At 43.3% G+C, this 26,578-nt stretch overlaps 1 protein-coding gene across 1 annotated transcript; it reads right to left on the bottom strand.

Annotated features, from left to right (window-relative positions):
- Window positions 1-11,428: 11,428 nt before the first annotated feature.
- On the bottom strand, window positions 11,429-26,156 carry DESI2 (desumoylating isopeptidase 2). Its single transcript, XM_071575017.1, has 5 exons — window positions 25,740-26,156; window positions 19,296-19,368; window positions 17,359-17,452; window positions 16,728-16,869; window positions 11,429-14,912 (listed from the first exon to the last, which is right to left on the bottom strand). Exons 1-5 carry the CDS (start codon window positions 25,776-25,778, stop codon window positions 14,679-14,681), a joined length of 582 nt encoding a protein of 193 aa, XP_071431118.1. The 5' UTR covers window positions 25,779-26,156; the 3' UTR covers window positions 11,429-14,678.
- Window positions 26,157-26,578: the final 422 nt, after the last annotated feature.

Genomic DNA, 26,578 nt, shown 5'->3' with positions numbered 1-26,578 from the left:
AATTTCACATTCCTAGACAATTTCAATCTGTAGTTACAAAGAATGGCATATGGATTGATTGTAGCTTATTTATGAAGGCCTGTCAGATTCAAGTTGTCCAGAATCTGCAAATTTACGTAAGTGTTGGTTAAACCTAGTTTTTTCATAATTAAACCAGCTCAGCTTCTGGAAAGTGTCTAGAATCCATTTTAGCACACATTTACTGATATTAGTATATTTTTGTGGAAAAAACAGGTTGGAAAGAACCTTGATAAAGGCTCTGTAAGCAACAGCCACAGATGGGAAATTTTATAAAGGTTAGAGAGGCTGGAGGTGGAGCTGATGGCTCCTGCCTTGGGGGCTGTCATCTACAAGTCAGTGTAGAGGTACAGTCTTGGCTAGTTTTCTGTTTCAGCAATGTCCAGTAGACTTGGTTGTTCTCCTCCTCCTCTTGGCTGGAGGCAGGGTGGCTTAATTGTGATTCTTGGTTCTGTTCTGGGATCTCTGCTTCAACATGTAGACAGCTTTTTACCAGCTTTCTTATGTTTTGATTTCCATACCTGGACTTCAAACACAGAAGTAGATGCACTGTCCCACCTCCTCATGTCTTTCCCCTGGTTACACAGGAAGGACGACAGTTCACCATGTGACTCATGCTTGGGGTTTGCTCTCTGTTGAGGTGAGGCAGGAGAGAAAGACAGCTTGCTTTGGCTGTAAGGCTTCTCCTTGCAGCAGCTGCATTCACAGCAGGTACGAGTTGAGCTGTCTGAACTCACAAAAACAGTCAGTAAAAGGAATAAAACGAGCATCCAGTACCAAGAAAACATTGTTTATATTAGATGTACCAAAGCAATGTAGATATCAAGGAATGTTTCTATAACAATACACCCGGGAACTCTGCCAACTTTCTGGGACACTTGCTAGTGTCCTTCGTTTCCCAGCCATTGCACCAATTATCTGTCTTGGGCTGAGCTGGCAAAATGCCAACTGTCCAGGACAGAGTGAAAAGGGTTCCTCCCCCCCAACCAGCTAAGGGAAAAAAAAGAGGGAGAGGGAAAAACCCTCAAACCAGGTTTATGCTGAAACTAACTATATGTATTTATACAGAAAAAATTAAGAGAGAACTACAATAAAACATACACTTATACAAGTTACGTATAGTATAACAAGATATAACCTCCCACTCCCCAGTTAATACAAAGCCCATTACTCTAGATTCATAAGCACTCTAAAAGACACCTTGCAAGAAAGAGAAAGTATAACAACAAAATATTTCTACTTCCCTGAACTCAAAAAAAATGCAAGCAGCAGCAGCAGGAGCAGGGCCTAGCACAATAGAGGAGCTGCAAGATGTTCTCCTCCTAGTGCAGCCATGATGGAACTGAACTAACACCTCCCACTGCTTCCCCATATCTTAAGTTTGCATCATCTGGTATGAAATACTTCCTTGGTTACCCAGTCAGGTCAGAGCTGTCTCCCAATCCACATAGATTCTCTGAGCCTGCCAATTTGAGGCCTAGCTGAAATCACTACAGGGGCTTTGAAGGAACCTTGTCAGCAAGGAAACTTCCTCCTGCTCCTCCATGACCAACAGTTTCCTGACTGTGCCACATTTCAACTCTCAGGAGAGATCACCTATTCTTGCACTGCCAGCTTCATGACCATGCATGCCCCATGGTCCCTCCCCCCAGAGTTCTGATAGGCAGACCTCTTTTGTCCCAGAAACTTTGCCTCCTGTGGGATAGAATACTGAGGCATGTAGATATTTTCACCCCTGTCTTCCATGGCACCAGTTCATCCAGGGTCAGGAGAGGCCGTCACCAACACTTGGGCCATGTACTCTACCTGCTTCCAGGTCCACTAAAGAATACAAATACTATTAAAGTGTGCAGCTCTAACAAAGATCAGATGCATAGTTACAGAAGTGGGTCAGGGGTCAGTGAAAGTGTCCAAACACCATGAAGACTTCTTGGTACCACATTACCATTCCCACTCTATGCCAGCAGTGCCAACCTTCTCTTATAGAACTTGTCATTGATCTTCCATGGTTAGAAGATAACCCACTTAGTCCAGGCTTAGTTGATAGTTCAGAAATACTCAATTTCACTACCTTTTTGAAGGTCTCTTCCTGCTTCATAAACTGTTTTACAACCACGTTAAAAATTCCATGGGCTGCTTGTCAGCAGTTACTGACCAAGGAACTTCCGTCTGGGGGAAACTTTAGAGTTCCTGGAAATGAAGTTCTCACATACATGTTGCCCTCAGACAGAGGAAGTGAATGCAAGTTTTAAAAAGACAAAATGCCTGTATTGTTTTATCACTGATTAGGATACACAGATTTCATCTATGTCATTTGCTTAACTTGCCTGCAGCAGTTCTGGGTATGTATCTGCCAGCCCCAGTTTCTTCTCCCATTGCTGAGGATACTCAAGTCTCACTGCTATGGGACAGTATCAGTGAGCTCAAAGAGTGCCTTGGTGTTGTGAGAGAAAGCTACAGAGAATGTGTTCAGTGATGCTATCAGGAAGCCCCACTATTGATTTGGGAGAGTTCAGTTGTTACTGTATAACAAACTATAGTTGTCAAATTCTCAGTTAACAAGTTGCACCAGTTGCTCTTTAAAAGGCTGATGTGTGTTTTTCCCATGCTTCCCGTGCTTCTATGGGAAAGAAGGACCGGTAACCAATTTTGAAACTCAGTCTCCACTCCCATCACAACTGTGGGAGTTCTAGACTGAAATTCTAGACTGAAAATTAGTTTGCAAGTTGATGTGTTTGGCTGAATAGAAGCAAGAAAGACCAGCTGAACAATCTGGCAGTCAGACATGAGCATTCATTTCCTGGTCTGATGGTTCGACTCTCTCAAAGGCAACTGGAGGCTTTGAGAGCAAAGAGGGATGTATGGATTGGCATCCCTGAGCCTGGCAGGGCTGCTGTCTCTCCTGGGACAAGTCATCCAGAGCTCTGAGCTGAGCTGACCATGCGCTGCTCTTCTCCACTTTTCTTCACAGGGCTGTCCAAGGCTGTTTTGTTAGACTGGAAAAGTAGTTAAGTCTGACAACACAGCTCTAAACTGCATTGTAAGAGAGAATAAAAGAGATTCTGAGGCACAACTGTCCTTTACTCAGTGAGTCCTTACAAGGCAGATAGATACAAGGCTTTCCTCTAGGGCTTCCTGGAGTCCTTCTAGTTATCTGGCGGGCTCCTGCCTTGTCTTCTCAACATTGCCTTATCTTCTGACCAAGCTTCCTCCTTAAATCCTGCATTTGATACAAAAGCTGGCTTCTCTGGTTGCTGTCTAAAACCTTAATGGGACCTACAGGATCCATCTCATGACTGTTCTGATCCTAACCATTTAGACAACACCCTGACACTACACTCTTCCTAGAAGCTTGTAAGTGCTAAGCCATGGCTGGACCAGCTGGAACATGAAGCCATGCACTTTACAAGCTGATCTGGAAAACGACAGCTCTTCTGTCAGAGAACCCACATGGGTGAGAGGTGTTCAGAGGAAGTGGAGTGCTTTGATACAAATTGCTCATCCAGGCAGAAAGGTAGTAGGCTGGAAAGCTGATTTCCTCACGTCACCCTTTACTCTTCCTGGTAAGGCTCCAAAGAACACTGAGCCTCTTCTGATGTGTGCTGAGAGGAAGGTTCAGAAGGAAATCTGGGAAAGGCTACATGACGGAGAGCTTACACAATTCTGAAGATCCTGTCCATACCAAACAAGTTGCTTTACAGAGTTAAATCAGTTGGAAAGAACCCTTATGTACTAAGCCAAGAAGAACCCAATGCCAGTGAGTGTGTAGGCAACTGAATTGTGCTCTGACTGTCCAGCAGCTTGAATCCAAAGAACCCAAGCACAGCTCCCTTCTCTGTACATTTAATCCCTGTCTATATATAATGCATTATTCTTTTGCTGTCCTCTTCTATGTAGTGACTATTATGTTCTTTTAAGCACTTTATTGATAGGCTAAGCTTACATGTAAAGTCAAGTCTTTGGCAATATCATGTGCCTGTTCATGCTCTGTATCTTCAAATGCTGCAGTTAGTGACATTTGTGAGCTATATCCTTCTTCCATAAAATACCATACCTGTCTTCTGCAGGACTTTGTTCCTTCTTTGATGGAATATAGACCATCAAGTTCTGCTTCAAAATTAAGAAGCATCTGATAGCTTATTAGTCATACTGTGAAGGTCTTTATGACTTCGGTTACATGGCCACAATTAGTGCTTATATTGCCCAGGCCTGCGTAGCAGTGCCTTAACACTGCATAAGGAGATGGAACACTCCACAACAGAGTACACATTTCTCCTAGGATTTCTACTTTTACATCTTCAAGTTTTGTAGAGCCTTGCTGAGGGAGTCTTTCCAGAAATGGGGTCATGGGTAACCTGGGCTAGTCATTTTGAGTGGATTTTGCAGCAGATATGCAGAAAAATATTCACAGAAAGATACTAGGATCATGTGACTCTCCCTGCACCAAGGAGCATGGGGACTTTTCAACAAGAAACACTTGGTTGTTAGTGCTAGTATCAGCCGTCATTTGCAGTACTTGAACAAAAATATTTGATGTCTGATTTGTTTGCCCTCAGCATTTCTGTATTATTGACAACGCTTTTGTAAAATGTTGGGTCAACTTACAGAAACATCAAAATTGATGCTTGAAATGAATTCCACCCTGCTGTCATCTGCTTCCAGATGTTTTCTGTGATTTGCCTGATTAGCATCCACTAGGAAGGCTCTTCTGCTGAAGGTATTACCTGCAGGGGCAAGCACTGCATTAAGTTGAACAGGCGCAGTCTTCAGCCTACAGGTCTGTTCTGCTGCCTTTCATGGGAGATGCAAGTTGTTGTTGTGGTCGTGGGCACAGCTTGTCTTCACAGCACCAGTCCTGAGCACCCCGACCTCTGCCACGCTGCCTAACCTGGGCTGTCATGTTTCTCTTGTTAGGTTAAATACCTCTTTATATTTTCATGGACTCCTTCCAAATGACACTTAATTGAGTAATTAATAATATGGAGGGAGAGTTAAGCTTTTTAAATTCTGCATGTTTTTCTGCCAATTATTCCATCAAAGACTGGCTTGCTTTGTTCCTACAGAGCTTCTCAGTGAGGCATGACCTTGGTTTATTCAATAATACAGGTATTTCTGAGAGCTGGCCTATCCAAACTTTGTCTTCATACAACACTGATGTTTGACCATTTGGTGGCTGTGTAAGATATGAAAGCAAACACTGAATAAAGTGTCTCCTGCTCAGTATCTGGTTAAGAGGGATGGGCAGCCTTGCAGTGGCTGCACTTGTCTCTCTAAGCCACCACTGTTGCCTTTCCTGTTTCCACTCATGATGCTGCAGCATAGTCTCCTTGCAGCCCCTTGGACATCTTGCCCCATGCTCACACGTTGCTGCTGCATCTGCCAGCTTGGCCTTTGCAGGGCAAACAATAGATTTCAGCCCTCAGAGGTGGCAACACCAATGCTTCGTGCTGGTGTGAGCTGTACCCACTGGTAAGGAGCTAGAGGGATCTGGAAGTGTCTGCTCCTTCCTCCCCCTCCTCCTCCTCTCCCCTTCTCTGCTGCCTGGGATTTGGAGCTCCATGGGCTCTGATACAGGGTGGAAAGTCCTGCATTTGCTGCTGGTGGGTTGCCTCAGGAGTACCTGCAAATTCTCTGGAACCTCTTACACCACGTGCAGGGCAATACACAGATGAGTCCCTCTGCTCTTGTTGCAGCAAAGCAAATCTATTAGCTTTAAATCTGAGAAGTAATTTTCCTAACAATTTCTGCAGCAGTCAGTTTCCATGGAGACCAAGAAATGACTGGCAGCGTGTAGAGGAATGGAGGCAGCTGACCTGATTGTCCTTGCCTGGCCCCTGTGGCCGGGCTTCCCTCTGTTGGCACATGCACATCCATTGATCATTGCTGTGAGCTGGACAAGCCCAGGCCCAAAGGCTTTAGCTTGTTGCATTGGCAGCAGCCTGAGTGCAGATGGGCTGCTGCCCATCCTCCTCATCCTGCCTCTCACGGCAGCTTGTCCTGCAGCCGGGGGAGGAGGGCAGAGTGAGAAGATGTCATTCCCAGGCCCCAGCAGTGATGGAAGGACTTGTGGTTAGCTTTGAATGTGCATGTGTCTCTTTCTTTTTGGATCCCTTACCCACTTACTTGACATACTTCACTTATTTATTCCTCTGCTTCTAGCATATTCCTATAGGTTAACTCGTTAAAGATGTATATTTTGAATACCAGTCCTATATGCGTTGCACTTAATTTACAGATATACTTGGAATTCTTCATTAGTACCAGAAATATCTGCTTTCCAGGTAAAGGTTCCATTACCTGTGGTGTTCCTTAAGGAGCCACAAACCCATGTCACACTCTTCCATAACTACCAGTTTTGTCAGTGTGTTTGGGCAGAGAGGGGAAACTTGTCTGACTCAGGCTCAGCTGCAGCTTTTGGTTGCATTTCTTCAAATGCTGCAGGCACCAGCATCGAGTATGTTACTGCTTTGATTTTGAAAGCAGCTTTAGCCCTTGGCCTGGGCTAAAACAATTGTGTCAGGGCAGCTTCTGAAGTGAGTAAAGTGATGCCAAGGGGAGGGGGGAGCCAAGATGGAGCCCTTGAAATCCCTTGCTGTGTCTTCAAGAGCCCATCCCACTCATTTGAGTGGCTCAGTGCTGTGTGGCACCAGCTCAGATTCCCTTGCAGGGTGTGCTCTGTGTCCACTGCAGCACCCCAACCACAGCAACCCTGCAGATGTGTCCCATGGCTCTTATCCCAAAACCAAATTGCAGTTGCCGTTGGGAAAGGAGCATCAAGGGAGCATATGTGGGCTGTTCAGGCAGGAGGGCAAAGGTTTCCTTGTTCTGAGCTCACTGTGGAAGGATGATGTCAACAGAACAGGCTTCCACAATTGGAAAAATTAATAGAGTACTCTGGCCTCTCCAGTTGCCAACGGACGTGGAGTTTCCAATGTTTCTCACAGACTTCTTAAAGTCAAGCTGCAGTCACTAGAGGTGCGCTTTTAGGGTGGGGTTTTTCCTATAGAACTGAAATACTAACATTTATGAAGGTAATCTGCTGAAAAGTAATCTGCTTCAGGACTTTCCTCCTGTTTGCAGACATGGCTTAAAGGCAACTGTTGGCTTGAAAAGAGGCCAGAAAATCACCTCAAAGCCTGCAAGAATTTTCCAGAAGACCAGTGATACTCTGCAAAGGCTGCCCCTGGTGGACATTGAACAAGAGCCTGTTTCTGTGGGGGTAGCTGCTCCTTCAAGACATTCTCAGTAGACCTCCCCAGAAGATAAGGAAGAAGTATAGATCAGCTCATGATAGAGTTAGGAAAGAGTGTCATGACCAGTAAGGTTGCCTGGTCTGCAGGTAAAAAGCAAATCCTTAGGGAACATTTAGGAAGTTGAAGATTTGTAGAGGGCAGAGTAAGGGAGAAGGTGACTGTCAGGAGCTAATTGCTCTGGATGGGCTGTACGTATAGGTCATGTCACAGGCTGGGAAGACACATAGTCTAGCTCTGAATAGATTCCCATTGCACTTAGTTTAATTATGCAGTATTAGTTTTTTATCAATAAATAATGACATACCAGTATATTTACTATAAAAGCCTTTTTTCCCCTCATTTGAAGACAACCTCAGCAATATTAGCCCCAATCATTACACCTTTGAAGCTCAGTGCAATCTGGAGAGGTTCTAGAGGCTGCCTGTCTCTCTGAAGGATGCATTGCAGGTTCCCATGCCATGCTCATCCATAGTCTGGAAAAGCAGGGGGTGAGTGTGGCATCCCTGTGGGCGTGCCATAGTGTGGCATTTCACTGGGGGAGTGTTTGTGCAGGGAGTCGTGGGGCAGAGGCAGCACTTGAGGCCATGGAACCTGTCCTGCCTTTAAACCTCTTAAAATGCACAAAAGCCACAGGGCTCCTGGAAGGGCAAAGCAGCTTAAAGCAATTGCAGAGATGAGAGTGTCCTCAAAAGCTGGGCACTCGCTGAGGCGTTTCTCTGCTCTCGGCTCCAGAGTGCTGGAGGGAAGAGGTGGCCCTCGTAGCCTCCCCTCAGCCAGTCATCCTTACTATTATTTCTTGTTCAATGCTTTTATTAAACTTTATAAGCCTCTCTGACATAAAAAACAATTGACCTTTACAGTTGCATTTGAGCCAGCTACACTGCCATCAGCTTTTGGTAGTCCTCACTACTCAGTTCATGTTTGCTTAATGGCACGTGAATTAATTTGTTGGAAGCTGACACTTCACTGCAGGATTAGTTAGCAAGACTAACACAGGCTGGTGCATGAAATTTAAGATTCAGAGCATCTTTTTGAGGTAAAATAAAAAGGAGGGAAATTCCAATGCTTTTGGAAATCTTCACTTTTAGGATGCTATGAGTAATGAATAAGTTGAAGTATAGAAGAAAAATAAACTCAATTCCAGCTATTTAAAGGCTCAGCAATTCCTTCCAGGCAAAAAACAAGTAGCTATTGTGTGCTGGCACTGGGGGGGGGGCTGGGGGAAGGCAGCGTTTCCCACAGGCAAATTAGGAATGAGAAAACCAGAACAAAACCTACAAATGTCTGAAGCCCAAGTAGGGAACACAAGACATTTTCTGTTAGACATGATTTGTGTTGTCATTAGGTGGGTTTAATGGGGCTTTATTCTTATTCTGTGAAGAAAGCCCTGGCTCTGCCTGAGCTAACAGGAATGACCATTCAGACTTGGGAAACATGAGGGAGGCAGCTGAAACCTCATCCACTGTGTCACTCAGGAGCTCAATGGCAACAGAGGGTCTCCTCTGCCCCCATCCCCTCCTGGCATGGGAATCTGGACACATTTCACTGGAGCCTGGTAAAAACCCACCTGTGTTTGGCCAGGGAGTGTCTGATTCATGTCACTTATCTCACTGCAAAGGAGGACCCAATACTGACCATCAGCCATGTTGGGACCAAACCAAACCCCACAAAAGTGCATTTGCACCCCATCAAGCTACTGCCCCCTGGTCACCTGAGGGAGAAGACAAGACTGACATAATGAATATGGTAAAGGCTTTTCTTATGTGAGATGGCTTGAACCCCTTCCTGCCCATCCTCCCAAGCTATGGTGAGCCCCAGCAGGAACAGTTGAGCAACACAGTCCTGGCTTCTTGAAGTCTGATATTTGAGTACCTTGTTTCAGGCTGCGTAAAAGTGAAAGGGGACAAAGAGGTAAAAAAGGCTCCCTATAAGGAAATCATGAGTTGAAACCCACGAACATCTCCTGCGGGACATACATGAAGTCTCTCCCCTTCACCTTTGCTTCATTCAGGAGACACTGACAGTGACTTCTCTCTTTTCACACAACCACACAGGCTACAAGCAGCACAGCAGGTAACCAGCAACACAGCAGATTTTGTGTTGAGGAGTCCAGGATCAACACACCACTTTGAAAAAACCACAAGAACTGCTGTCCACCCATCTTCCACCTGCACTAAGAGTGGTGTTACCTTAGTTCTACTTGTTGCTGCTCAGAGGTGTACAGGTATGGACAGCCTCTCTGGTGTGTGCAGTGTCCCACTCTAAGGAGGCCTGGAGACAGATGTAGCCCTCTGTCACCCCCAAAGCAAGTTAAAACCACACCACTGCAAGATCTTCCATTTCGTTATGGCCAGATCCTAGTTAATTTTGCTGTATGCTGATTCTAGGGGACCAGGTCATGGCATAAATACAGGATTCCTAGTCTAGCTCAACAGGAATGGGAATTGCCAGTGGAGTACAGCTGCTTTTCCAAAAAACTGCCATGGCTTCCCTGGCAAGTTGTTACATTGACAAGTTTGAATTTTTTTTAATATATGATTTAGATCAAATCACAAGGTATCAGAGAAAGTCAGAAACTGTCCAATAGCCATTTTCATTGTACTACATGAAGCACTGTGGAGGAATATATTTTGGGGATATGATACAACTAAGGTGCCTTTAGCCATAAAAAAACACCTTTGCTAGAAGTGAAAAGCTGTTCCAATGACAAATTTGTCGTCATATACTTCTCCATGCCTGAAGAAACTTGTAGAAAATAAAATTCTCTTTTGAAACACTTTTATTTTCTTCAAGAGCACCTCAGTTAAACTCAGCCACTCACCAATTAACAGTTACAATTATGTTATGCAGTATGAATTTTTGTGTATTGATCACCTTCCTAGAAGTGGATAAGCACTCTTGGCCATTGGATGCTAGAAATCAGTTTACCAGCAACTCACATTAGTTTTATTTGATGTATTCTTGTCAAGTTTGTCAGGTTTCCTTTCAATAGGTTAGAAGTTCCTCAAACTCCCTTGCAGCTTTGCTAGTGATTAGGGTTCAACAACAGTCAGAAAAGGGAATGCCCGTGTGTCTGGGCAGCTTCTCCCACAGATCATGCTCTAGACAATCTTCATTAATAGTGCAGAGAGAGATGCCAGGCTCAGCACACAAACCATGGCAAAACATGTCCCTTTCACAGCTGTGGGACAAGAGAGGTAGGAGCAGCACGAGCTTGGAGAGCACTCCCATTTATTAGTGCCCTCAATGTGCAGAGAGGTATCTCTCCTGTTAAAACATGTGCACACATCTCCCCATTGCAAATTCTCGTGCCAACACCTCTGAGCACTGGCAAAGGTGTCATCAAGGGGTGCTGCCAGCTCTGTGCCAGAGCTTGGGCTGTTGGGAGAACAGGTTGTGCTAGTTAGCTCACCATGCAGCTGCCCCACAGCGCCCCACAGCCAGTGTGGCTGCAAGAAGCAGCCAGCTCTGCTGCCCAGAGCAACCACAGCTTTAAACAGAGGTGCCACCACCCCACAGAACCACACAGGTTCTGTCAGGCTGCAACCCAACTGCTGAGCAGCCCTGTCTGGAAAACAGCTTGGCAGCTTTTTAATTCAACAGCCAGGGGAGTTTCCAGAGTCTGGGTCAGTGCTGGGCTGTGCCACCAGTGGTGCCGCAGGAGCAGGCCCAGCACAGGTGGCTGAGGCTGGTGTTGCCACTGGTACTTCCCAGTACTCTGGTACTTCTGCTCTGCTCAGAGGAACCGGCAGGACACAGACACTACAAACCCCATGCACCTCCTGGTTGCTCAGTCCACTGCAAGCCAAGACCACAGCAGAGCTGGGCTTTTGAGAAAATCTGTAGGATATGGCACACAGTATCTGCAACACATCCCAGGCTCACCGGGGGGTTTGGATACCCCAACAGATACAGTCAGTGCATCAAATCTAAACACACTTTGAATTTAGTCTGTTGGAAACTTAGTGGGTCTTAGCAACACCTCAGACAAACCAAACTGCAGCACCTGATGCTCAGGTCAGTGTACAGAAAACCCCTGGATAGTTTTACTGTCCTTTGGAAGTATATTTCTAAACCCAAGATCAGCTTGGGTGGCACTGCCAAAACAAGCTTGTAGGTACAAGGGGAGTAACACACAGAGCCAATGGTCTTTTTTTATAAAAGTATTTTTAATAAACTGATGGATTTAAGTTTAAGATGCTAGACAAATTGTTGCCATATACAGGTAACAAAAGTCAAAATTCTTTGAATTTTATACAAATACTATGTAGTACAGTAAACTTGAATACAAGTTTACAAAAAATGCATCAGTGAATATTCAGCTTGTAACCAACTTCCAACAGTGAAAATTATCATCTATCAATAGTGATCAGAATTGCATTGTAAATTTTAGAACTAATGCAACCATGCTTTTTTTTACCAAGCCACTCTGAAGTTACTGGTGCACACTGACAGTACATTGGATTTTTTTGGCTTGCTGAACAGAAAATGGCATTTAAATAAAATGAACGAGTTAAACAATGTAATAAGTATAAAAAGTACTATCTCACAGAAAATTAAACAATAATTGAGAAAGTAAACAGAGCAGAACCCTGAAGTGGCAATATTTTTCTACCCGTTTTGATGGAAAAGATTCCACAGGTGTCCAGCCTTCTCACAGCATTTTGGAGTGTTCTAGTCCTAGCACAGTGTGGTCATTAGTAGACTAAAGTAATCCCTGCTTGGCAGTAATGCTGGTGAAAGGTAACTTGCTCTATTGCTAACAAATCGGAGTAACCACTGGCAGGGCGACTTTTTGGAGGCATCCAGCAGAGGCTGAGCTGTGACAGCACAGGATTGGAGTTACAGTACCACTTGCTTCGATACAATACCAAACAGCCTTCAGGGTTCAGGTGTCAGTTTCCTCACAGGATTACAAATGGATGGTTTTGAGACAAACAAAAAAATCATTACGGAGCATAAGACAGTATTTTCACCTGTACAGCTACCAATAAAATGAATGTTTTTGTTACAAACTTTCCAGTCTGCTTTATAAAAAATAGTCTCAGTTTTACTTCTAAATAAAAACTGTGCTGTGATCTGTCATGTTCTTGCATTGTACATGCTGTAATTGTGTTATAATGAAGGTGTAGAGATTTGTGACATAGCACTCTGGATGTATCAGAAGCCTAAAAAGCTGATTTTGGTACATAAAAGGTAGCAATGAAAATTTATTCTATTTATTTTTCCCAAAGCCTAGGAAAAGCTACAGTACATTGCTAGATCAGTGGCCTCAACCCTGAGCTGAAATAAAGGACCTGCCTTGGCCAAGAGACTTAGTCACATTACTACCACAGCTGCACAGCAGAGACAAAATAACCTGTCTGCATCCTGTTGTCTTAGCTGTGAGTAGTGCAAGATTCGGTTCTGTAATGCTTGAGAGTTGACTGGAGACCACCATATTCATTTTCACTACATGGAAAAAAAGGAAAAGAGAACTCAAATTCAGAGATTCAAGTGAAAAGCACTCAAATAGGGAGGGTCAGTATGTCCAGCTTCCGGAGATCAAAGACAGAATGAAGTTAGTGGCAGACTCATGAGTCTTAAGCATTTTCCCATGTAGTAGAAGAAATCTACAACAGAAGATAAGTGAAAACTTACAAGTCTGCCTGACGAAGGATTGAACACAGCTGCCAGCAGAAAAACTTCTAGTCATTTCTGACACGAGTCGCAGTTGGTGATTGTAGCAATTCTTACTATGATACAGCCTATTGCACCTTCCTGTAGGGTTCTATGGCACCAACTGCCCATGGCTAGGAGCATTGGTAACACGAAGCATTCTTGCCTCCCTAGAGGACTTTTTTTTCCTTTTAAACAGCAGAAACTGCAGAGTCAGTATTTCACTTAATGGAAAAACTAAGCCCAGCAACAGACTGAAAATAAAGCTTGAAAGAATCATTTATATTTCTAGTAATGCACACTTCTGTGTGAGCTCATCAGTTCAGGGATAGTATGTTTTTTGTTAATTTAAGGCAGCAAGTCTTACAAAATACACAAGCTCACCTCCCTCATGTTTGTGCTATTGTAGCCTTATGTGCACAATAGAACCTCACTAATTTACACTAATGATTGGAAGAACCATCAATTCTCTCGGTAAGTGAACAAGAATAAGGCATTCCATTATATATTCTGATCACTAATTATAATTTAGCTCTAATTATAATCTACCAGCAAACATACTTCTGTGTTTTAGAAAATAATATCTTAACTTCAGATATAATTATATGTGCAGATTAGTGGGTTCTGCTGTGTAAACACGCAGGTCCATAAGCAGTTTTCAGGTTTTTCTTCATTACAACTGACAAGAGTTAAAGTCACAGATAGAGACTGTGGGAAAATAAATTAGGATTTCTCTATCTTTTGTGCGGATATGCACAACTGGGCAGTAATTTATAGCTCAAAAAAAAAGGACACAAATGTTTACAAACTCAAATGAAGCAAAATCAGCAGCAGGAAGCAAGGCCATTCCCCAACCATAAATGGCTTGTTTTACAGGATTCCAAACTATATGAAACAAACAAGCAAAAAAGGAATACAAGTACTAACTTGTATATACAAGTTTGAAATCAAGTAAAGCAAACAGTGAAAAATTTGTTGATGCTTCCAACAGATGATATTCACATGTCTAAATCCTGATTGAAGAAAAGCGTAAATAAAGACAGGAGATTGGATGCAAACTACATGGCTGAGTTAAAAAAAAAGGATCAATGTGCATTGTAATGAGATAGAAAATTCCCTTCATATGTGCAAAAATCCACAGTTTCATTAATGTAGAGGTCATACATCTAGGAATAGATTTTAGACAAAACCAGTCTCCCTACATCCTGGAATCTACCTGCTTACATCAGCCACTAAGCACACAGTACCCTGTTCACATATATAGTATTCAGCAGTTTCTGGCATTTCTCAATTTAATGTTCACCTGCCTTAAATCTTGAAAACAAAGGGGAGAGTTCATCCAGGGCATCATACCACTGCTTGTGAGTTATACCAGCAGTTACATCAAACTCAAATTTTTTCTTTGTCCATGATGGCAGGAGTCCATACAGGACTTGTAAACAGCAGTACACAATACTGTAAACAAATAGTTTAAGTTCTGCTTTATATATGATGTTAAATTAATCCAGGTCTACCAAACAGGTGAAAATGAAAAGGGTGGCTTCACACAAAATCCTTCCCTTTTCTCCCAGCAATTCCTCTCACTACATAAATAATCCTGAGCTGAGCTGAAACACAGGTTGCTGAGAGCTTTTTTTTTTGCATATAAAAACCACGTTCTAGAGTCAGCTCTCATGTTCTCTCAGGAAGTCAGTTGCTGGAGAGATTAAAATGAAGTATTTCAAACCATTTGTTACTTTGGAGGAGGACTTATAATTTGGTGTGGCGTCCAGTTCTAGACCCAGATGCCGAGCTTGCCAAGGAAGCTGATGCTGCTGCATCCTCAGCTTCCTCCAGCTCATCATGTAGCTCCTGGCTCACACTGGACTGGAGGGCTGCAGGTGTCAGCCACTCCTTCGGCAGGCAGCTCTGGAGAAAGGGTATACAGGAGCTGAAGTAGGCAAGGCGATTCACCCATCGTGGAATCTCTTTTCCACAGAGAATCTATTGGGGTAGGAAAAAGAAAGGATTAATTTGTTTTCCGAATTCTGCAGTAACAAATCTGCAGTACTGTAAATAAAAAGCAAAACCTGCAGCAGCCTTATGGTTTACCTATCACAAATGTCACTCAAGAAGCATCCAAGTTAAGCTGCACTAAGACAACTTTCTCCATCAGTAAAAACAGCATCCCAAGTCCCACAAGGAGACTTTCCACAGTGAAATTTGGACACACGATTCTGTGCTTTTCTTAGAGGTCCTAGAAAGCCTAACCACCTCACTCTTCTTGAATAACTTCCATGAAAGGCACAGAAATTAGTTAAGGTATGCTTTCTATCCACTGCTAATTCCTCAGGAACAGAAATTGCAGCAGAGACTTCACTATTACAAAAAAGCACCCCGAAATCAAATGGCCAAAAAGACAGTGTCAATACCATAGCTGTGTGGAGTGACACATACAGCTGAGGGTATTTACTGTGATGGCCTCTGACGACTGTCCTGAGAATCACTGTCTTACAGCACACAAGCCAAGCACACACACTTAGGTTCACTAGAGCAAGAGAAGCTATACAGTGCACAGATGGTTTCAACTCCTCCAAAATACATAAAGCGGCATCAAATACTTATTTTTACTGCACATCAGTCATAAAATAATTCTGTTGTCCTTGTTCAAGGAGTGAGCCACTTAACTGCCTCCATATTCACATGTTACTTACTCCAGTGCAAATCTGGAGAATGGGAGCATTACTGTGCTGTAACTGAGCAGCATTTCACTTGTAATTATACCCTCTTTTATAGTCAATTTGAACACTAAATAGGACAAGACAAAATAGAAACCATATGACCATGCAGCTGAAGAGTATAGCAAAACCCTGTCCATATAGGCCACATTTCACACCAACTGCAGCTTTGTCAGTGTTTCACCCTCCTTACTTGTACCTGCATTGCACACAAATTATCAGCTCAATAAAATTTTCCAGTACTACTGGAAGATCAGGCTGCACAATAAGTGTGAAGTAACTATTTGGAAAATAAAACTAATTAAAATCTATTGAAGTTCACCATGTTAAAAATAGCCATTCTTGTTTGTGAGTGTTTTAGTGAAACATTATCATAAATTCTGTCAATCACAGATTGCCAACTATCAATAAAAATCAAAATTTCTATTCCCCTCTTTGTCCTGGGATACTTGTTCCTGACCCTTTCCCTTGTGTTCATACACACATGAATGATTCAGTCAAATTGGCAAGCTGATCACCTTGCCAAGGGGAAAAAGAAAGGCCCATTTGACCCCAGTCAGATCCTCTGTGTGACCACTCAAATATCTACATTACCAGGACACAGGCACTGGCAGAGCAGTAACTTGACAAAAGCCTCTCAAGCAGAAGATTAACATTGTCTGTGTAACTTCAGTGAATTTGTTATTCTTTAACAGTAGGTCATAACTTCAAAAATTGTTTTCAGTGTGATGTTTCTGTGGGGAAACAATTTTCAGTGTGATGTTTCTGATTATAAAAGAGTATGGTTCTATCTACAGCAGCAATCTCTGAAGCAACTAATACTTTATTTACTAGGTCTCTCATTTAGGAATGCACCCCTGCTTGAACACAAGCTATGTATGACAACAATATTTAGCACCTTTGGCAGCAAAATCTTGTGCTTTGGACATGAGCACAAATTCAGCCTGAAAGATGGTGACATTTGCCCCAAGGTATCAGAGATAAGAAGCTGGAAATTAGACCAAACATTCCAAAGGACAGGAAGATGACACTCTGCAGCCTCCTGAGAAGCACCTTTTTATAAACCTTCATGTTTTTTTACCTCAGATAAAGCTGAAGAAAAGTGATTGCAGTTTTTGTGCATTAGGTGATAAGCATTTCCTTTGAATTCTTTTCCAAGCTCTTCTACTATTTTTTCAACGTCATCTTCCATAAAGTCAGTACTGCCTAGAACCACAGCCTCTCTAAAAGAGAAACAGAGTAAGTGATCAGGCTCTAATGATATAGGTGGATTACTGCTCATACATTGCTCAAAAGTCACCTCCCTGTGGGTGGCCAGAGCTTTCTGTCCTCCTAGAACAACACAAATTCTTTCTATACCATTTTATGGCACCACTTGCATCTTTATCATGAAAGATTATGTTTCCTTGCCTATTATCCACCTTGAAAAAGTTACTGCATTGTATATGCAATGAATAATAAAAGTTTGCCACAAGTCCACAAAATTTGTATGCATTTAAGAAATTTAATGGTATGCTAATAAAAAAGTGTTCTTTGCTGTGGATGCTTCACTGTCTCATCACCTCTGTCCATCTTGCATTTCTAAGTAAACACAGGAATTTCTCAGGAAGTCAGGAATCCTGTACAATTCCCATATCCTCAAAAATAAATGCAACAAATTGCCTTTTTTTGTACGTCTTCTCAAAAAGCAAGAAAATAAGTATCTTTCTTACTTAAATTTAAATGTTTCTCCTAGCTCAGCAGCATTTCCTGGTGAAATTTCAAATATTCCAGAAAAAGGGTATGGATGACCACCATAGGCAAATTCTGAAAGAGAAAGTTCAGATTTAACAAAATCAGAATATGATGACAGCAAAGAATAGCAGAGCTCACTTACTGGAAGATAACTTCACAAGGATCTAAAAGCGAAGAACCAGACATTTTATTTACATGGGTAGCAAATGAAAGGAGCTGGAAATGAATAATTTTGCTAGGTTACGAGTCAGTCTAAGTAAAAACTGACAGAAAATTTTCTACATCACTGTACAGGTTTAACCTGAATAACGTTACGAATTGTTTTCTTCGCATAAGTGAGGATCAACAAATTAAACGGTAAATTCTACCAATGTTCTTTATACATGCTTGTCTTTCAAAGTCCACTTTGATATGTCTGCACTGGGGATTCAAAGTACAGCATCCTCAAAGATCTGATGACACTACTATTCAGTCTGCACTACAACTCTAAGTGTGGCAGTGAGCAGTGGTCTAAGAGGTTTTTAAATGCCTTGATTTGCAAAGGTTCAACTATCACGCGTTTTATACTATAACAAGAAAGTAAACCAGTGCATAGATCTGAAGTCTGCACAGCATCTGCTGGCAGAAGCCCTCACAGTACATGACAGTATCATGGTATGCTGCCGCTTCCGTCTGTGTCTGGCAGATAACACAGCTTGGTGCACTATAAGGCTTTAAGCAGGACTTCACAATTCCTTTCCTCAAAACTCCTAACACATCATCCAAGTCTTGCACTCGGTTTTGTGGATAGTATTTTTTACAACAGGTTAATGAACAAAAAGTTTAATAACTTTGAAAAATGCAAGTCATTGTTCCAGCAGGGGCATGACCTGCTACATGAGAAAGCTGTTATAATCCCAACAGGAAGGGAGGCACATGTATCTGGCACAGCTCAAAAACTGGGTTTCAGATACTGCACTATTAAGAGTCAGGCAGGTCTTTCTGGTTTGGATTAAAACAAACGCCCCAAAAAGTTTGAACAATAAGCACTGTATTACTAATTTGTTGCTCTGGTAACAGTAGCAAACCCACTTACAATGTGACCATTATAGCAGCTGAAACATCGTTTAAGGTAACTTGGAGCGCTGTGGTTTTTGGAGTGCATGCCACAAATTTTGCTGCCTCCTCCAACCTCCCAACACATTCCAAACCCAGAACTGAAGTAGATTTTTCTTCTTTAAATGGACTACTTTCAATAACACCATCACTTCAGACCGTCATTGTACTGCTGTGCAGAAACACCTCAGACCTGAGCCTGTGCTGCAGCTTCCCCAGAAACACCTCCTGGCAGCACTGCAGATTCCAAGAGGCCTGAATAGATCAGGAAGCTGCAGCCCCAAAGTACAACCTACTTAGCAAAATTGAAATGTATTGCTGTATTTACCACAAGGGTATCTTTTATGAACAGCACGCATGAGATGTCTTCTAAAGAAACCATCTCTTTAAACCAAACCAACCTAACAATAAGGAATGGACTTTTTCCTGAGCATCATACACTTTTGGTTGTCTCCCTTCTTTCTGTAGCTGAAAATTAACTCCTTGAACTAAGTGCTGGCAGAATACTGAGGAAACGACTCAACCACGCTTACATGAAGTGCACATTTATTTTTACAACAGGTATTTCCAAATCTAAACCAAATATTTCTATGCTTGGCTGAATAAATGGCACACTTTTTCATAGCTGCATAGATTTATAAAAAACAATGCATGATGGCTACCAGATTGTTTGTGTCCAAGGTTTTTTTCAGAGGCAGAATAGATGAGAAAAGACATGAATGGGTTTCAGGAGTCAGACTTCCCTCACACCCTCAAAAATGTTTTGTTAAATAACAGCATTACCAAGACAAAGAGTAAGTTATGCTTTTCTGGTACATACCTCGGCCATACACTTCTATACCTGAATGAAAAACTCCAATTCCAAGGGAAGAAGTATATTCATTCATCCAATACTAGAAGGAGAGAAAAAAACAAGAAGAACTCTAGTTAGTTCGCAATACAGATTTGTCTTCTCATACCAGACTGTATTTGTCCCCCACATCAAAAGCATTAAACCCTATCACAAAGTGAAACTGCACGACTCATTTTATGGGAACAGAAGATGTAATTAAAATTCCCTATCTATACACAGTGAATTAACTTCATCAGGTTCTACTCCAGTGTTTTAGCGCTGTCAGTGTCTGCCAGGCAAGGAGTCTGTACCTGGGAGAAATCCAGATCAACTTTTTATTTGTCAACATACTGTAGGTTGTAAAGTTTTCCATTAGGTGGGACACATTCCAGAATCAGGTCCAGTAATTTTGAAGGATTGTTTTTGATAAATAACATCAGAACGTGGCACTGTAATACACACACACACACACAGTCATTTATAGCAATGACCACACTTGCTTATGAACAGATGAGCATGAGACATACTCAGAGATCTGTAAATAGTCTGAAATTATCATATTTTGTCTCTGAATTCTCAACCAGTGGCCACCATACAAGAGACAAAGCTCTCTCCAGGCTGCTGATGCATGGGTCTCTCTATATCAGGTTTTAGTCTTTTGCACAGGTCTCACGCCTGTTTCCAATATATCACTTGTATTGTAGCCCACAGAAAACAGATGAATTTCAAAAGGAATCCAAAAAGTGATAATTTTTAAAAAAAATGGAAAAAAACAGGATAGAAGAGAAACTTCCCTTAGTGCTTTCTCTTTTCTTTTACGAAACCAGCAGCAAGTGTCTATCAGAAGCTAACTATTACCCTCAAGACCTTAAAGATGCACAGAGTTCTGGAAAAGAAAAATCTCAGTATTACTCTTTCCTTCTCTACATCACCACCCTCACAATATCAGTCTCCAAGCATAAAAAAATTTCAAGTGACACATAATTAAAGAAGGAACCTCAAACAAAGTCTTACACCGAAATTGGCTAGCAAGAAAAACCACTGGAAAATACAAGGAAAACATTACTTTGTCAATTACTCCAGTAACAGGATTGGTTTTCCTCAGACAGCATCACTGCAAACTTCTACAAAGCAGACTTCAAAACATGAACCTTCTGGCAGGATAAAAGTGATACACTAAACCTCAGATTGACAAGCTACTCATGAAAAGGAAGAAAAGTTAACTTGCAGTAAGAGAATATCATGCCAATAGTTACAAAGAGGCCAGTTGTGATAAATTTTGTCAACATGAATTAACAGAGGACAGATTTGGCACCTTTTATTTATTTAAAGCTCATTGTGATCTGTGAATAAATTTTGCTTAAGACTAAACTTTACCTTTTGATTTAATTTCTGGCTTTGTCAATGCATTGCTATGTTAGCTAGCAGGGTATGCATGGCTACACTAAATCATCACCTGAGTCTATTTAAAGGGCTTAGCAGTTCTTTCCCTCCACCCCCCAGTAAAGAGCAGAGAGCCAGCCTTGTATGAACAAGCTACATCCAGAGATGCACTGGATTAATTTACTCTGTGTAGAAAGACATAGAACAGGGAGAAAATGAAGAGAGGAAGAAAGGAGAACGATGCTAAGACTACTCATCCAACTTCATGGGTTTGTGAGCATAAAAAACTGGATTCTGGTCATGAGGTGAAATCAAAGCCCCCAGGGAAACAGAAGAGCTACTGCATCATAAAGTTGTTTCAGTTCTGAAGCCATTCCTACCCCACAGTTTACCAGCTGACCATTCCAAAATAGTTTTAGGTTTATATTTATAGTCAAAACGGTAGGCACAGTCAGCATACAGTTTGTCAGCACAGGAAGAAAGTATGTTTGCCTAATGAAAAGGTGTGTATCCAAATGAACCTAATCTAGAACTGAGCTAGACAGGGTCCCTGGTGCTCTTGTCTTTCCCTCTCCTGGACACTTTTGTCCAGAAAACTCAGAATCTAGCCTTTGAATTTCAAACAACCTACACAACAGGTATCCACTGGATCTGTTAATGCCAAGCAAAGTCAGAGCTGCTCTCTGAAAATGGAAGAAAAGTTACACGAGATATCCCACAAGCAGTAGAAGAATAAAGCCTAGTTGGTTACTAGACAGAAAAAATGAGGAAAAAAATTATTCATGTTCCTCCCTACCCACAACCCCTGAAACCCGGCATAGAGAGGACAGAAAAATGAGTCACCAACTCTCTCTCCTCATCAATCTGCACAGAAGCAAACAGACAGGATGGAGAGCTGCTCCACCAAGGTATTCAGCACATGCTATTCAAGCACACACTCCTCCTTACTGGTGCCACCTGAACACACAGAACTCACCAGACTACAAAAATTGAGCACTGGTGGCAAATAGAACAAAAGTTAGCAGAGCTCTGGAAGAAAAGCCTGAAGGCAAGCTGGCACTTCACTTCGTAGTTCCAGCAAGAACAGAGTAGGTTAACTGAAGATAAAAGAATTTCAATGACACACAATTACTTTCCCCCAGGAACAGTAATTATATCTAATTATTACTTAATCTGGATGAGCTATTGGAAGGTTGGTCACATTTTCTCACTGAACAAAATGCTTTATCTCACTGAAGAAAAAATGCAGGACAAACGCAACAAAGTGTGCTGAATTTGGCTACAGCTGAAAAGATTATATATATATATACAACTTATAAAATAAAGACTGTAAATTAAATGACACCTACATAGCTCCCTGGTTCAGTAACATGCCATAAATTCTGTAATCCCAAATGCTACATCCTTGCTTCTGTTACACAAACTGGATTCCCTTGTCTTGATATGAATTTTGCCACAGAGGAATGCTGCAATCCCATATCCTTAATATTTTGCAATATGTCAGTCTTGTAAAACAGGATTTCAGGTTTAATGCAACTATCATAATGAAAATATTAGAGAAGTGTTCTTCTACGTGCATAATAAAGTCATGTCACTGCAATGAAAGAGAAACACTAATCCCAGTCCTTCAAAAATACCTTCAATACTTTCTTCAGAGCCTTCATTTATGTTAATACTTTAGCTTGTTATTGCCTTATTTGACAAAAACTAGGCTCCTAAAAATAGTAGTTAAAATGAAACTATAAAGTACTTCATTTCTCAAAACACGATATATCAAAGTCTTCACTCTACCCTTTTAATGATCATAAAAGATTTTCAAAAGCAGGAACAGCACCACGTAAATATGGCCTTAAGCTTTTCTCTCTCCATAAAGTTACCAGTACTTGAAAGTCCACTTTCTTGTGCAATACACTAAACCCTCCATGCCCTTTGGTTTTATCAAAGATTTTTGTTTTTTCAAGTGCTAAGGACATTGGAAGGGTATATGCTCCATAAACAACCGACTCAGTCCTGTAAGGAGTTCCAGCAGCAGCAAGGTCACCCAGTATTCCCTGCATGCCTAAGCAGCTGCCTGGGAAATGGAGCTACAGTTAAATTGGCATTCAGGTTAAAATAAGGCTGTTCAAATGGCTTTGCAATTATTACAGTAGTACTAATTCTGTCAACCAGGTAACAGTGGTCTCCTGTTTCAGAAGAGAAACAGGAAACCCCAATTCAAAACCTTAACTACAAAAAAAAACCCCAAAACCACTTCCAAGTGACACAGAATGTCAGTAGCAAACAGTTAAGATGGCTAATGTCTCAAATACACAGTTGGCAGGGTTTGATGAACAAACAGAACTTCAAAATAGCTTTTAGAGAAGACTCTTCCCTTCTTCCACCCACCCTCAGTGTCCCCAAACAACACAGCACCATCAATTTCAGCAGGCTGTGTACACGCACTAAGGACTGCTCTGCAACATTAAAGTGAGGCTTTGGTTTAAACTCCTGCTTCAAATGAGTTTAAAATGGACTGAGACATCATCTAGCAAAAGAGTTTGAGGCAGGATGTACACTGACAGTATCTCTCAGATGTCACGGGAACTTGGGTTTTTCTCACCAGCTTAAAGGAAACCTGTTTCTCTAATGGTCAAATAATGTAGACATTGCTATAAAACAACAAACAGGACAGAAGCAAGAAATAGGAACATTCTGTGTAGTGGTCTCTGCTTATACAATGTATAATTTGTGCTGATGTGTAGCTTCAACAAATACCACAACTGCGAACTAAAGTACAAAAAGTCACCCCTACATACAATCAAACATCTGCAAATAAATGTGCTTGGTTGATTTTTTGGAGAATAAGTTCCTTCCCCAGATGGTGGCTTTAGAGGCTATACAACTTCTTGATGGAGGCAGAGCTCCAGTAATCAGAACAGGACAACCATCAGTCCCCAACAGGTCCTAAGGAAGAGTTTTCATCAGCACAACCTTCCTGTTGCTTTTTTACCTTTCTTTCCCTACTGTCAACTGCCAGCCTTCCTAGGATGGCTGGAGTAAAACTGATCACAGCAATTCAACTCTGGAGGAAAAAGAAAGGATGAGAGTTGCAGCAAAGAATCTAAGGAGTAAGAGAGGAAGAAGAACCATGTGAATGAAAGAGCAGACTATCACAAAAGAAATGGCATGCTGAAGTCACACCCCACCAAGACTACCATCATAGCAAGAATGGAGTTTCTCAGATGCCATGGCCCTACTTTCCAGGCAGGCGTTTATACAGCAGACAGGCCATTCTGTTAAGTTTTCACAGCCTGCCTGTGAACTGGGCCCAGGTGACACTTTGCATGGCTAAACAAGTCTTTGTGGGAACACTGGGTCTTCCATCTTGGTGAGTCAGAAGTGTGTCAAGCCTTGACTTTAAAGATACTCTCTTATGTAAGAGTCCCAAAACTGAAGTCCTACTTCTTTCTCAGTACAAATATTTATAGTTAATATATGTAAAGCCATCTCTCTTCATGCTAGAAGAGATTCTCCCATGTTTATTTTTGCACTGTAATCCACAGAAGTCATATATATGCATGTGACAGAGCATCCTTCTGTCCTCAAGTCTAGTACAAATACGGCACACTGTGACTTTTTCTCATAGCAGCATCACATATGAGCTCAACCAGGTGAGCAAAGACCCCTTTCCCTCCCCACCCCCTCAGAAACATCACTGTGAACAAACTGGTCCCGTCTCCAATTTCCCCTCGTTCTCTACAAAGAAGGAAAATCAAAGCTGAAGTAACAGGTTATATTTGTTGGAGACATAACTCAAACAGAGGACTACACAAACAGACACAAAAAAAAAATCAAACAAAAAACTCTTATGAGAGGACTGTCGATTTCCATTTTAAGTGTTACAGTGAAAGAAAATAATGACAAGAATCAGACTAGTTTCTATAATATCATAAATATATTTGATTTCAAGACAGGTAGCTCCCTATTGATTCCCTATTGATTAAACATTTTAGCAATCGAACATGACTGCTCCCAAGCAAACAAGCTGTATTTTCTTACTTCCAGTAGTCACTGTCACTACATTACATACCTTCACCCTTTCAAAACACCAAAGGTTCACTTTAAAATGGTGGTGGGTAGGAAAGCCTACCCAAAACAAGCCAAGTAACACTAACACTGTCACCTGAAGCTCGTTGTTGATCTTACTGTCCCTCTATCAGTAGACTCAAAACGGTCAGAGAACTAGTGCCACTTGTTCTAATTTCCAGCGGCTGAAACACATTAACGGATAATATTTTCTTTATGTCACTTATCCCCAACTCCTGTTCCATGCAGGTACTTACACCTCATTTGTTACCATGGCATTTGGGCAGCTTCCAGCTGAACACAACACAATACAACAGTTGCTGAGGGTGTCACAGGAAGATTACCCAGGAAGGAGGGAAGGTGAGCTCATAGGGCTGCGAATCAAGCTGGAACGATTCCTTTATTTCTACCAAATCGAAGCCATACCAAAACTGTTCAGTAATTCTGGTCTAGAAGAAAATCCACCTTACTGACACTGCGCTATAAAGCTCTTATCTCTACAGAGACAGTGGCTATCCCAACTACTATCCTGCTGTGAAATTAGACACTTTTACTGTTTTCGTGAACAGAAAGGCAGAGCCTCCCCGCGGCTGAGCTTTGGGGCAATAGCAGAGAGAGCACCACAGCTCGGGGACGATCACGACAGAAGTGTCCCCTGCGACAGGGAGCGCATCCACCTGCCACTGCAAAACCCGGCCCAGCAAACTTTTGTCGCAGGTCACGAAAGACCTATACAAATCGAAAGACCCGTAGAAATCGACAGACCTTCGAAGTCACCTCCCCTTCCCTCCGCTCCCCGGGTCCCTCATTTCTCCCGCTTCGCCGCCCACGGCGCCGGCTCCCGAAGGAACATGCAGAGAAGGGCAGGAAAAGTTTCCCGGCCCCTGGCCCCCCGCAGGACAGGTGTCCTCCCGCCGCCGCCGCCGCCCCCGCGGGAGGGCCTGAGGCCCCGCTCCTGCCGCCCCGGGCCGGGTCGAGGCTCACCATGTCGTAGACGTTCAGGATCACCAGCTGGTTCGCCATCGCCGGCGGCCCGCGGGCGCCCCCGGCCTGCGGCGCTCCCGCTGCGGCGGCGGCGGCGCTCAGGCCGGCGGCGGGGCCCTGGGCACCCCCGGGGGCCGCTTTCTGCGCGTCCTGCCTGTTGCTGCGGGGCGGGGGCGGGCGGCGGGCACCATGGAGCCGCCGCCGCGGACGGACGGGCCGCGCCCCCGGCAGACGCGCTCAGCCGGCGGCGGGGCGCGGGGGGCGGTGGGCCCCACCCCGGTGGCGATGGCGGGAGGGCAGGAGGAGGGAAGGAGGAGGCGCGGGCCGCAGGTCTCGCCTTGCCTGGCGCCGCGGCCGCCGGACGGCGGGGCGGCCCCGCCAATGGGCGCAAAATGGAGACGCTCCGGCCCGCCCCCAGCGCCCGAGCCGAGCCGAGCGGGCCGGCGGCGCCTACAGCTCCCGGCGCGCCGCGCGGGAACGCGCTCCCGGCGTGCCCGGCCTCGCCCGCGCCGCGGGAACATGCGGGAACCGCTGGGCCGCGTCCCGGCTCCTCTCGCCGGGGGGAAGGGGGGGGTTGTGAGGGTCACACCACAGTCCCGGTGGGAACGGGACCCGGCACGGCTGCGGGGCTGTGCCCCGGCTCCTCTTTGGGGAGGGGTTTGCGGGGGTCACACAGTCCCGGTGGGAACGGGACCCGGCACGGCTGCGGGGCTGTGCCCGCCCACCCTGTGCCGTGGTGCACATGCCGCACCGGCGTTCCCAGCGGGAGGATGACTTCTTTCCCAGTCCGTGCTGCGGCAGCGTGTGGAGCATCCCCCGGCACCGCCATTTTACGTTGG

This window comes from Pithys albifrons, chromosome 2 (genome assembly GCF_047495875.1).
Source record: "Pithys albifrons albifrons isolate INPA30051 chromosome 2, PitAlb_v1, whole genome shotgun sequence".
In the NCBI taxonomy this organism is placed as follows: domain Eukaryota; kingdom Metazoa; phylum Chordata; class Aves; order Passeriformes; family Thamnophilidae; genus Pithys; species Pithys albifrons.
Note: the sequence above shows the minus strand (reverse complement) of the source record. Positions and strands in the feature narration are given on the sequence as shown.

What these genes read in the sequence shown, in the direction of transcription:
- DESI2 (XM_071575017.1), bottom strand. Translation starts at nt 25,778, where the DNA reads ATGGCGAACCAGCTGGTGATCCTGAACGTCTACGACATG. An exon ending in GGAGAAACATTTAAATTTAA is followed by an intron (nt 16,870 to 17,358) that starts GTAAGAAAGATA and finishes TTTCTCTTTTAG; the next exon opens with AGAGGCTGTGGTTCTAGGCA. An exon ending in TTTCTTCAGCTTTATCTGAG is followed by an intron (nt 14,913 to 16,727) that starts GTAAAAAAACAT and finishes CTACCCCAATAG; the next exon opens with ATTCTCTGTGGAAAAGAGAT.